Below are 13,411 nucleotides of genomic sequence, written 5' to 3'. Positions count from 1 at the left end.
CCTGAAAGCCCCAGCTCCTGGAGTCAATCCTCTCCATGCATATAAACATCCCAATTAAGATTATAAACATTAGTGTTAATTCTGCCAGTGCGAATTAACATTTAAAAAAACAGGCAAATCCATGGACAAAAATGTCCTTTTCCACCACAAGAGCAAATTACTAGCAGTCAGTGTTAGTTACCAGTACTTTTAAAAGCCAATGCCCTACCCATTTTAACAAAAAACAGTGGAAATGTATTGAACATTATTTACCCTACACAGTACTGAAATGACAGATATGTTATAAAAATGTACACTTTATTACACGTTCAGGTAGGATACATCACTATTCCTTACAATCCTACTGATCAAGTACAAATATTTATGTTCATAAAGTATTTACAGGTAGATTGACTTTCTAACACCTTCGTGGGAGAGCGACAAAGAAAAAAAAAAATCTGATTTTCATCTTCATTAACTGACCTTAACAATAAAAACAAAACTGCCTCTTTAGACACAGAATCAGAACAACACATTGATGTAGTCAGCAGTTTTCCCCCCACTGTTGCAAGTGTTCCCCCTCCCACTCAATTTTCAAGCACACAAGTGCTGAACACTTGAAAGTAAAATTGGGGCTTACTACGTCTAGGCAATACTTTTGGATGAGCAATAATATACTGTACCTGCTGTCAGTTATCCAGTTGTCACTGCATTTTAACGATTCCATGGCCAGCTTTATTAGTTTGTGTTGCAGAGCTGCTAATAGAGATTAGCTAATGGCCCTGGCTCAGAAGAAATCAGGGGAATCTAAAAATTGTTCGCTAGTTTGCTCATGTACAAACTTAAGTTAAAAAAAAAATTCTACAACCTGAGGGTCCAAGAAAAATAGTAAGATGCAGGAGAAAAGAAGTAATGAGATTAAAAAATAATAATCAAGAACTCTGCCTGACCCCAGTGTTTATATTCTGGATCTTAACTGAATGAGACATTTCCTACTTAAAACAGAGGAGCTCCTTGTGAATTCGCTTATTTAAGCCATTTGTGCGACTGTTTGATACCAATAACTCTATATCTATAGAAATCAGAACAAAAGATACACATATGCTTTTTCTTTAATTAGACTCCCCTCCTAAAATATTGAAAAGAGTACAGAAGTGGGGGGGATCTTTGTTTAAAAAAATGAATTTTCAGAAATGGAATATTACCATTTTCATTGAATTTCATGTCTGTCATGCAGTTTTGTGGCTAAAGTAAAACAAATCTATTCATCCAAGAGCTTTCTGAATCCTCTCTTAGTGCTGTCAAAGAGGCTTTTGCAGCATTTTCCCCCTCACAGTTCTATGCAGCTTTTTCCTCGTTTGTTTGACAACAATAGGGCAAACTGATGTGGAGGAAGAGGCATCCAAAATACCAACCTGAAGATACATTCATCATTAGTTTTAGTAAAAGAATAGTACAAAAGTTAGATCTTATTCTTTACACAATTGAAGAATTAGTCTTAGATTTAAATTTTCTATTCCCCACTCCCCCAAGCTGAAAGATGAGTAGAAAGTACTGAACATTTAAACATGTTGCAAAAGCAGAATTAAACTGATGTATTAAACTCCATCTGTTCACGATTTTCCGATTTGGAAGTCCCATAAGAAACAACTAAGGGCCATTTGTTTAGAGATACCAATTAAACAATTCTTTTACAAAAAAAATGGGGTACACTTTAATACACATCTACTATCAATACAGTATTCAGCACATGCCTAGAATATCCATTATTTTAAAGTGAAGTATGAGAGTGAGTGCACGGGTTGGGTGCTTCAATAAACTGTACACAAAACTACTAACAAACATTTTAAAAGACTTACAAAAATGGAGGATGAAACATGGTTCTTTTCTTTTTAATTACAGATACTTACAAATTTTCACATTTATTGGCTAAACTCTGCAGGGAGAACGTCAAATATAATTGGTTCTTCTGAGGGATGATCACCTCAAGTGAGAACCACATGCAGCTTTCACAGCCAGGTGGAAAGCACTCTGCTACACTAGTCACACTTAGTTCTTGGTATGGCTTTGCAATGGATATTAAACGCTCATACACATTACAGCAGAGGACTGCATATTCTTATGGGCAGTTATACAATATATTACATGGATGAATTTTACCAACATTTAAGGAATATCACCATTTTTTGGTGAAGCTGGGCAGAAATTAAATGTAAATAACATTTGCATTGTATGGTTTGAACAAGCACAGAAAATAAGAGCTTTCTGCTGGGGCAGAATGTGTCTTGTCTGAACTTTATGAGCATTTTCTGAAGTGTGTGTGTTTGTTTGTTTGTTTGCTTTTTTGAGAGAGAGAGTTTCCATGTTAAATGTCAACCGCCAAAATCCTTCTGTTAAAAAATGAAAGGGATTTATCTTCATTTGGATGAGGATCTGCAGAGAACCTGCCCACGTTGCCATGGCTTAGCAAACATGAAACGCAGTATTTCCATGCTTATTTCAATTTAATCATTAGTTCAACTAGGTTTGGTGGGTGCCTTCAATCTGACAGTAGGCGTCCTCATTTGCACTTTTGCTTGCTGGTTTTGGGCTTCAGACGTTGCTGGTGCCTGGGCTGGGTTCTGTACGCCTGGGGCCTGAATTTGGGGAGATGCTGTTGTCACAACTTGCTGCTGTATCAGTTTCTGCTGGACCACTTGAGCTGCAGCAGTTGTTGCTGGAATCACTTGGACCTGTTGTTGACCTGCAGTCGTCTGAGACAGCGTCACAGTTTGGGGCTGAGCCTGAACCTAAAAATGTTTAGGTGACAGGAGATTAATGCTGAACCAGGTTTTAATATAGAGTTCTTTATTAGTATTCTGCACCACATTACAGCAATTTACTTGGTTGGATGTTCTTACTTCTGACTGACAGGCAGGTGAACCAATCACAGTCGATAGATTTTGGGCACACACACCTCACTAGCTCTTCCATTTGCAGTAAGGAAGGGAGACAGGGTACCTGTAGCCCTGTGCATCCCAGCTAAAAGCCAAGATAATTATCACCCAGCCTTCCTGCAGAGAGCATTCCCCCTTTACCCTCCACAAGAGAGTTGGGGAGGGTATGGCCATTGGATAGTCAAACATTCCAATACCGTTATTTCCTTCTGGTGAAAGAAAGCAGGGAGGAGAGGAGAGGGGTTGGAAGAGATCAAGGGAAAAGCATCAGCCATTGTGGGTAAAGCCACTGGAGGTCCCTTACCCATATTTAAGGAAGGCAGTAGGGACAGGGGGGCTACAGCAGGCAGTGTCTATCCCCACTTGAGTGAGGGAGACTGGTCCTGGCACCTAATTTGCACAGCTGTGGCCACTGAAGGGAGGTTTTCAATGTTCTCCTGCTTGTCTATCCATTTTGAGATCACAGGAATGAAAATGGAGGAGCAACTTCAACTGTCACTGCCTTCATCGGAGGCAGAATGTGGGGGAGAAGTGACACTTCAGCAGAATGCCCAAGTCTCACTGTGAGAGGTTCAGCAAGTGCCCTGTCAGTCAAAGAGGAAACCCATCCATTGTGAAGTATTGCGTTAAGGGTGCAGATAAACTGTAAACATTCAAGGTAGTATTTTCAGAAGTGTTTAGCACTGGCCTAACTGTGCTCCCACTGAAGTCAATGGTAAAACTCCCACAGCTGTAAAACGGGAGAAGGATGAATACCTCCTTTGTAAAGGACTTTGAGATCTACTGATGGAAAGTGCTTTATAAGAGCTGTGATATTGATTGGGAGCAGACTTAGGTCAGCACTGATCACCCTTAATGTTTATGTCTGTTGAAAAAGAATAAGACATGTTTATTGCTAATGTTCTGAAAGTTGATTTTAAACTGTTTGAAATAAAGGCTATCGGCTACTCAGGGCTTGTCTACACTTACTGGGGAATCAATGCAAGGCGATCGAGGCATCGGCGGTCGATTTAGCGGGTCTAGTGAAGACCCGCTAAATCAACCGCAGATCGCTCTCCCGTCGACTCCTGTACTCCACCTGAACGAGATGCGCAAGGGGAGTCGACGGGAGTGTCTCCTGTCGACATAGCGTAGTGTGGATCCCACGGTAAGTAGATCTAAGTATGTCGACTTCAGCTACGTTATTCACATAGCTGAAGTTGTGTAACTTAGATTGATCTCCCCCCGTAGTGTAGACAAGGCCTTAGTGTTTAGTTTCCTCTTCGTCTGCCTCATCCTTGCCCCATCCCATTTTGTGTTGCTCTGAATATTTCTTTGTTTTCTGTGAAGCACCTAGCACAACCTTGGCCACTACAAAGTAACAAACAAGCTTGTAATTCTATTATTTTCCCCTATGCTTTAAATAGAACAATCACTGAGTTGGCTGCCATTAGCTCAATTCTCTTCCTATCCATCATTATCTTTGATTACACATCTTGATGAACAGGCACAACTTTTAGAAGCTCTCTTTAGCTCCAGATGAAATAAGAGAAGCCTGTTTAGGCTCATCAAGAGTAATAATAAAAAGAAATATATAGCAGTTGATCACATGCCCAGTGACTGCATCTTTACATAAGAACATAAGAATGGCCATACTGGGTCAGATCAAAGGTCCATCTAGCCCAGCATCCTGTCCGACAGTGGCCAATGCCAGGTCTCCCAGAGGAAATTAACAGAACAGGTAATCATCAAGTGATCCATCCCCTGTTGCCCATTCCCAGCTTCTGGCAAACAGAGGCTGGGGTCACCATTTTAATTTTTAGGAAAGGCAACGAAAATACTAGGTATTTTACAAATATTACATACTGTACATGAGAAAGAAAAATACATTTCTCCAAATAAGAAAACCTGCAATAGATTGTGTATCTTCTGTTGCGTTCAGCCTGAGTGACCCTTACCTGTTGGGAAACTGAAACCATCTGCTGAATATTGGCAACAGTTGCCTGTTGCTGGACCACCTGTGGAAGCTTTGCAACCTTTAGTAGTGTGAAATAGAAAAGATGCTTATTAAAGAAAAATGACAAATATCTTGTATTTATTTTCTCTATACACGTCGTAAAAGGCTTATGATGGGTTTAGTCTATTCTGGTTATCATCAAGCCACAGCATTATTTAAAATATGCTATTAACTACCTGTCCTTTGGAAAGCCTATCCCAGTGGCATTCAACTGGGTAGTGTGGAACTCTGCACTTGGGTGGTATTCTTTTTTCATCAAAAGCTTTCAGACTATTGCACTGAAGACATTTTTGGGGGCCAAATTTTCAATCTACAACTTGTATGTGAGAGACTGTTGCTAAGTCATTGAAAAACTACAGCAAGGTTAGTAATTCCAAAGTGTTGGACTGTCACAGCCCTTACTTGATTGTGCAGGGGAATAAGGCTTCCCCTCTTTAATCTCCTTGCTTGCCCTGGTTAGATAGTGAGCTAGCTGTGCAGAGGAGAGCAGGAGCCACCTACCTGCTACTCCCCACTGTATGCATTGTTGATGTAGCCGAGTCGGTCCCAGAATATTAGACGAGGTGGGGGAGGTAATATCTTTTATTGGACCAACTTCTTAGAAGAGCTCGAAAGCTGGTCTCTCTCACCAACAGAAGTTGGTCCAATAAAAGATCACCTCACCCACCTTGTCTCCCTATTGCATACAGGTTGGCAGGGAGGTGATGGCAAATGGGAGTAGAGCCAGGCTCTACCCTGCCTTTTCCAATCACTGGTGAGAACAGTTTGGTGGGGGAGCAGTGGGGAGTACACTGCTCGAGGGAAAGGGTGATGTAACTTACTCCTCCCCAAAAGCAAGGAAGGTGTGGGGGAGGAATCATGACTCTTCAAGTCACAACTTTCTCTGATCTGCTCCTGGGTACTAGACATAACCCGCGGCAGACTACAAGGTTGCAATCCCACCCAGTGAGTTTTACAACTAGTCAATTTTTAAAAACATGTAACTGGTATTGAAGCCAGCGGTTAATAAAACTCTAACCTGACTCTACTGCAGTAAGACTGTGGTCTTTGCTACTTTCTAGTCACACAGTATTAACTTCAAGGAGAGAAATTGGGCCCCAGTACCTGTATCTGTGCTTGCACTTGCTGGGTTCCACCAGGTTTTTGGGCCTGGGAAATTGGAGTTGTCAGGAATTGGGTTTTAATGGCTGGCTGTGTACTGTAGGTAACTTTCTGTTGCTGTGAAGTCTGCTGTTGGGCTTGGACAGTAACTTGTTGAGCATTTATCTGGAGCAGAAAAATAAGAAATCAGTGAGTACAGCATACTTCTGAAGAACAAATATATTGCTAACCACTTTGCTACAGTAATTGGAGATCATTTCAGAGTTAATATCCAGCAAATGAGTATTGGTGAAAAGCCTATGCACACAGAAGAGAAAACATTTCTGAAAACGCTATAAAATTTCAGAACTTTATACAAGAATCTGCAAACTCCAACTTGTAACAAAAAGTCACTTTGACACTTTCCTTATCGAGAGCAAAGTCCATGGTAAGTTTGAAGTTGCATGAAGAAGTCAGTTTTATGATATTATTGTGCAAAAAGCATGTGGAAAATATAACTGGTAAAAATTCAGCACTTTTCCATATTTGGCTACATTAACCTCCAAACTTTTATTTTTTAAAATGAGTTTTAGGCATGAAAAATCAAACCAAAGAATTATTTTTTAGGAAAATGATTAAGTGCCTAAAGATAGAGGCTTATAATAAAAGTGCATTCTCTACCAGAATTGTAGTTTCATAAATCAGTCTCATGGGAATATATATATCCTTCAGACCCACTCACTGCAATTTGAGCTACCAAAGTCTATGAATAATCTAGTAAAGTCAGTAACTGGAAGACTTCAGTCACAGATGCTGTCACAATAAGGTAGAGAAGCAATAAACAAAGGAAATACCTTTTGCTGTACAGTAGCTTGACCTTGTGCGACCTGGGGCTGGATGGCTTTCTGTTGCTGTGCTGTTGGATGATGCTTGAGTTTTAGCAGCTGTTGGACATGCAGTGGCTGTGCCACCACTGTCTGTCCTCCTGCAAATAAAAAAAGAAAAAAGAGGAGTCTTCGTCTTAGCGCTTCGGCTAAGTGTGTTTAAGGAGTGCTTAAATCCCACTGATCATAGTGTACAGAGATTTATGCACATGCTAAACTTTAAGCACATAAGTTATCCCATTGAATTCAACAGGTCTTCCCACACATTTAAAGTTAAGCAAAAGTCCTTGCAGGATCAAGCCCTAACAGTGCCTTTCTCTCCAGCTGTGAGTGCAGTAAGAGACAGTAAACATCAGGCAGCTTCTTAAGCAAAAATCTATCTTGTCCTTCAAACAAAAGGGATTATAAGCATATTCTATGAAACTAGCTATGAAGCATCTATGTGCCATCACCATCACTGATATACTACCACACTTTTATAATAGATGTGGTGGTATATGCCATTGTATCTGAAGGCAGGATTAAGCAAAATTTCACTGCATTAGTACTATAATACTGTTAGAATAATTTTTTACATACCGTATTAGACACTGTTCTGAAATGAATATCTGATACAGAAATATCAGTTAACTGAATCTCAATTTGCTACTCAAATGGCTTTTAACTCTATTCTTAATTAAAAGACTATTCTTCTTAGAGATTGTGTGATTACTATGGTTTTATACAGAAAACCTGTTCACCGCCTGTTCTTAGAGGGATACCCATGAACTTCAATAAATATAAGTGCAAAGTACTTCACTTAGGAACCAAAAGTCAAACGGACAACTACAAAATGGGAAATATCTGGCTAGGTGGTAGAACTGTTGAAAAGGATCTGGGTGTACAGTGGATTCCAAATTGAACGAGTCAACATGTGATGCAGTTTCAAAAGGCAAATATCATTCTGGGGTGTATTAATAGGACTGTCATATGCAAGATGCGAGAGGCAATTGGGCCCTTCTCTACTGACATTGGTGAGGCCTCAGCTGGAGTACTGTGTCCAATTCTGGGCCCCACACTTTAGGAAAATAAGTGAACAAATTGGAGAGTGTCCAGAGGAGAGCAACAAAAATGATAAATGGACTACAAAACCTGGCCTATGAGGAAAGGTTAAAAAAAACTGGGCATACTTAGTCTTGAAAAAGACCACCTGATAACAGTCTTCAAATATATGTTAAGGGCTTCTATAGAGAGGACTGTGTTCAATTGTTCTCCAGGTCCACTGAAGGTAGGACAAGAAGCAATGGCTTAATCTGCAGCAAGGGAGATTTAGGAAAAACTTTCTAACTATAAGGGTAGTTAAGTCTAGAACAGGCTTCCAAGGGAAGTTGTGGAATCCCCATCACCGGAGGTTTTTAAGAACAGATTGGACAAACACCTGTCAGGAATGGTCTAGCATTTACTTGATCCTGGCTCAGTACAGAGTGGACTTGATGACTTCTTCCAGCCCCTTATTTCTAGGATTCTATCATTTAAAAAGGAAATCATACTTCTGTCTGAAAATTCCTTACCTACGATTGTTAAAAGTAACACCAAAGATTACTGTAACTGAAAGGTTACATTTACTTGTCTCTGTCCCCCTGGTTAATTTTGTGCACTTGACAGAAAATCTTGGCCTCATCCAGCTGAAGTTAATGGGAGTCTTTTCATTAACTTTAATGGGTTTCAGATCAGGCCCTCTGCATATAGACAAGTTTTTCTGATTTGTATTATTTCTCCACAGTGCAGCAGGAGAGAGAGAAAACAGTTTAAAAATAGTCAGATGTGACTGCAGAAGCACAAACTGCCAGGGCAAATCTAGTACTTGAAACGCTTTTAACTCATTTTTAAAGTAGACTGAATTTCAAACTGCATCCTTTTAAGTCTTGAAATGAGAGGGAGAAAGCATCTTGCACTAGACATGACTTGAGGTGCCACAGAATTTTTTTAAAGCACAACTTTAAAGTACACTGTATTTCAAGAAGCATAATGAAGTACCTGCTGCTTTCTGTGGCTGCCCAATAGCAACGCTAATCCCAGCGACGGTAACAGGGAGAGTTGTAACTCCTGCAGATGACACAACAGCAGCTGGAACAGACACCACTGGAGGCTTTGCCAAAGTAACTTGTGCTGCCTGAGGTGTTTGGGCCTGGATTTGTCCTTGTGCTTGAAGCTGGGAAGCAGGAACACGAGTCTAAGCAGCAAGGAATCAGGATTATTGTACAGTCAAAGAATATTTGGTGTATTTAACTAGGTCATTGCAAGATGATAACTGTATGTTCAGAAACTGAGGGCCTGATTCTCATTTACACTAAGACCCCTTTACACGGCTCGAACAACGTAAAGCAACCTTAAAGTGGACTTCAACTACATTTACATTCACTTTACATCCCCTTAACGCTGCCAGAGCCGTGTAAAGGGGCCTCAGTGCACATGAGAATCAGGTGCTAGATTCATTCATTTTAATCAGTGTAGAACTAGCTGTTTAAGTGCGTTTTTAACTGAGTGTATGGCAACTTACAAGACGAGCAACCTGCAGGTTTGTCACAGTGGTGCCTGTAAGTACTGCTCCAGGCCGTGGTGCTGTGACAGCAGTAAGTTGTTGAGTTTGCTGCTGCTGCTGCACTTGTACTTGTGTTGTCTGTTGTTGGGCCCCTGGCTGTGTCTGCTGCTGTGTTGCTTGCTGCTGAGGAAGCTGCAATTTCTGTTTCTGCAACTTGATCAGCTGCTCCTGAAAGTATAAACATTTTTATTGTTTTCAATTTCATTACTGGTTTTAGGAACGGCGGATACACCCCCAGTGGGAGCAGACTTTGAAACTTTAAGCTATGGGAGTTCTCCTGCCAGTTTTGATCAATGAGCAATGGAACTAAGAACGTAATTCCTTTACAATGTGGATCTCCAGAGAACAAATACCTAGTGCTTGTTTACTGTTTTACTTCATGGAAGTACTTAACAAACCTGAACTAGTTAGCCTGCTCTGTGTTTCCATGAAATTTTAGTATCACTGGCAGTGAATTTAAGAGAGAACTCCTGTTTTCTGTCTAGTATGAGAACATAGGTCACCGCAGACGACATCACTGATAAGTGTTTAAAGAAACAGGAAAGAACAGCATTCATGAGAGCTTAGGAATGTTTCCCTCACCTGTGATAACTTCCCTACAGTTTTTATTTGGGCTGGAGACTGGGCTTGCGCCTGGGTCTGAATCTGTGGAACCTGCACCTGAGTGGCCTGCTGCTGCTGCTGCTGCCTGAGAAGCTGGAATTGAGCAGAGGTGATTGCTTTGCCAGAGAGCTGAACTGTTGGCGTAGCTGTAAATAAAGCAAAAAAGCTCTGAAGAGAACGTTCCAACATTTGATTAATTTAATCAACTTCACTTAAAAAGTTCTAGTACAATTGCTAAGCCTGTCCTTTTTTGCTACACTAGTTCTGAGGAGAGATTCAGGATTAGATTAAAGGAAATAGACTAGGTAGGGAGGCCCAAATGGAATAGGATCATTGTTAGCAAAACAAAAAGTAGAACTAATCCATGTGACTCTATTGCTAAACAAACCCATTAGAAGATTCAGATTCACATCCATCGTTTTACACCAATTTATTGCTTTATACGCCACTTTATTTCTGTATCAGTCATTAATGTCAGCACATTGTTGGCTGCTAGAGCTCTCATATTAGCATATTATATATATATATACACACACACACACACACACACACGCAACATAAAACGTTCTCCCCTTCACCCAACTCCTTATTTGACACTGAAAACTAGAGAGAAAGGACCCTATTTTCTTTGCTTTTTAAGCTTATGCTGTTTATTAAAAGGGGCATAAAACAATAAAGGCTAGCTCAAACTAGGAGTAAATGAGCACAGACTGCAAACAGTTTTTCTTGATTACATAAACAGAGCAAATAAATACTTTCCTTTCTTGAAAATGGAGTATGATCAAGAGCAGTCAATAAAGCTGAATTTGCTGCATTTGCATATAATTATTATGCATGTTGATTAAGGTAGTGCCTAGGAACCAATTAGTGTATTTTCTCTATTCTGCACTTAGTAAAACTTAATGGAGGAAAATGTGATTTCTGGCACGAAGGATAAGCAGGTTAAAAGTTTTCAGCAGTGTTTAACAAAAGGTACTGCTGGTAAAGTCTGACTCCAATGTTCTGAGGGTGAGATGGTCAAGTAAGCTACAGGAAGTTTAGGCACTTAAAGTACACTAGGAAAGAATCACCACACAATTATTACCTGGCGTAACTTGAGTCACTAAGGATCTCGCCTGGGTCTGTACTGGTGTTAGGTTGGTCGTTACCACAGCTGATGCTGTCACGGATGTTACTGCTCGAACACCCTGTGTAGATGCTATCGTCACCAATTCTGTTGATGCAGCAGGTGCTGCTGCTGTTCGCTGCTGAGTATGTACCACCTGAGCAGAAGAAGTACCTCCTGAAGTCTAAGGAAGAAAAAAACCATTATTCTTCACTACTTTCAACTTACATTTAAAACCATAGAACCTTCTGGAAACCAGAGGACCTATTTTAAGATACAAATGTCATAAATAAAGGCAAATATGTACATACCTTTCCAGTCTATCTAATAAATGGCCAGTCACCTCATTCTCGGTATTCTGAACAGAAAGCCCTTAACTATACTATTGAAGTGTGAATTTTCCCCCATTTGCACTCATCAGTTTTAGATGTCTTGTCTATAAGAACATAAGAACAGCCATACTGGGTCAGACCAACGGTCCATCTAGCCCAGTATCCTGTCTTCCGACAGTGGCCAATGCCAGCTGCCCCAGAGGGAATGAACAGAACAGGTAATCATCAAGTGATCCATCCCCTGTCGCCCATTCCCAGCTTCTGGCAAACAGAGGCTAGGGACAACATCCCTGCCCATGCTGGCTAATAGCCATTGATGGACCTATCCTCCATGAATGTATCTAGTTCTTTTTCTGAACCCTGTTATACTTTTGGCCTTCACAACATCCTCTGGCAAAGAGTTCCACAGGTTGACTGTGCGTTGTGTGAAGAAATACTTCCTTTTGTTTGTTTCAAACCTGTTGCCTATTAATTTCATTTGGTGACCCCTAGTTCTTGTGTTATGAGAAGGAGTAAATAACACTTCCTACCAGTCATGATTTTATAGACCTCAATCATATCCCCCCTTAGTCGTCTCTTTTCCAAGCTGAAAAGTCCCAGTCTTATTAATCTCTCCTCATACAGAAGCCGTTCCCTACCCCAATAATTTTTGTTGTCCTTTTCTGAACCTTTTCCAATTACTTTGCATTTATCAACATTGATTTGTTTGTGTGTATTTCAAAAAAAGAATCACTGATCAGAGATGGACTGGCAGAGGTAAAGGCTGAATGATCTAAGAAGTCTTTTCCCTGTCTAATTTCTATTATTCTGTGTATCCATGTCTCATTTATAACAATATTTGTTATGCAACACATTTCCATTAGCTGCATCATTCTCTTCTTTGGACAATATACAGACTGGTAAGAATATACCAGACTAAATGAGGTTAGCTAGGGGCAGAGTTATATACATAAAACTAAGAAAAAATTAAATGCTAGAAACTGACCATGCTGCTACAATCTGCAAGTTAAAATAATTAAATTACAGTACAGCTACTGAAATTTACTCACTGTCAGTGTCCCAGGTATAGCTGGGGAAGCCAGACGTTTATTAATAGGCTGAAAGGTAGCAGCAGGAACTCCAGCAACTGTATTCACTATAACATTCCCACTCACAGTAGCTGAAAGTAAACCCAAGAAAAACATGAGACTAATACAAACAAAAGTATTCCTGTATTTCGGCATCCAGCCCCAGTGCTTTACTAAAACATCTTACCAGTCTGTATACTTGTCCCCGTGACTGCTGTTTTGATTGTGCCAGCCTGTTTAGAAGACAATTTGAATAATGTTTCAGAGAAAAACTGGAAACCAACTTAGTGCAAGCCTTTAAAACTACTTTTCTGTTAACATAATATAGCTGCCCTATGGTGACAATGAGATAACTGGCAAAATTTATTAAAAAAATTATAATAAAGTGCATAGATACTTACGTCTAAGTTCACCATGTAGCACATGTACAGCTATATATGCATATATTCATTTCTCTCCTAGAGCTGTGGTACTTTCTTTTCTAATGAAATTAAATCAGAACTGTATGCATACTATAACTAAGGCTATGATTTTGTCATGGATATATTTAATAAAAGTCATGGATAAGTTACGGGCAATAAACAAGAAATCACGGAAGTTGTGACCTGTCCCTGACTTTTACTAAAAACATCCCTGACAAAATGGGGAGGGAGGAGGGTCCAGCACCCTGCCCCCCCGGCCGTGGCTGGGAGGTGCAAGGACCCCATTGCCCAGTGCCTGGGAGCAGCAGGGGGAGGCAGGGCCCTGCCAGCGGCGGAGGCTGGGGAACTGTGGGAGGGCCCCCGCCCCTGGCAGCTGAGCAGCTCTGAGGTCCCTCTGCCGCTTCCAGCTAGGAGCTGGGGGGGGGG

At 40.5% G+C, this 13,411-nt stretch overlaps 1 protein-coding gene across 5 annotated transcripts in view; it reads right to left on the bottom strand.

Annotated features, from left to right (window-relative positions):
• Window positions 1–278: 278 nt before the first annotated feature.
• The window catches only part of LOC112119582 (E1A-binding protein p400-like), a 65,867-nt gene continuing 52,734 nt past the window's right edge, over window positions 279–13,411 (bottom strand). For all 5 annotated transcript variants that reach the window (XM_026656944.1, XM_026656946.1, XM_026656945.1 and 2 more), the window contains 10 exons: window positions 12,751–12,796; window positions 12,546–12,655; window positions 11,144–11,348; window positions 10,039–10,205; window positions 9,415–9,624; window positions 8,892–9,087; window positions 6,846–6,976; window positions 6,016–6,177; window positions 4,853–4,930; window positions 279–2,768 (listed from right to left, as the gene is read on the bottom strand). In XM_026656944.1, the coding sequence (XP_026512729.1) occupies window positions 2,496–2,768; window positions 4,853–4,930; window positions 6,016–6,177; window positions 6,846–6,976; window positions 8,892–9,087; window positions 9,415–9,624; window positions 10,039–10,205; window positions 11,144–11,348; window positions 12,546–12,655; window positions 12,751–12,796 (1,578 nt within the window). In that variant the 3' untranslated portion in view covers window positions 279–2,495. The remainder of the gene's footprint in view (window positions 2,769–4,852; window positions 4,931–6,015; window positions 6,178–6,845; window positions 6,977–8,891; window positions 9,088–9,414; window positions 9,625–10,038; window positions 10,206–11,143; window positions 11,349–12,545; window positions 12,656–12,750; window positions 12,797–13,411) is intronic.

Source organism: Terrapene carolina, unplaced genomic scaffold (assembly GCF_002925995.2).
Source record: "Terrapene carolina triunguis isolate 2854851 unplaced genomic scaffold, T_m_triunguis-2.0 Scaffold234, whole genome shotgun sequence".
NCBI classification, from domain to species: domain Eukaryota; kingdom Metazoa; phylum Chordata; order Testudines; family Emydidae; genus Terrapene; species Terrapene triunguis.
This window is presented reverse-complemented; position numbering and strand designations above follow the sequence as displayed.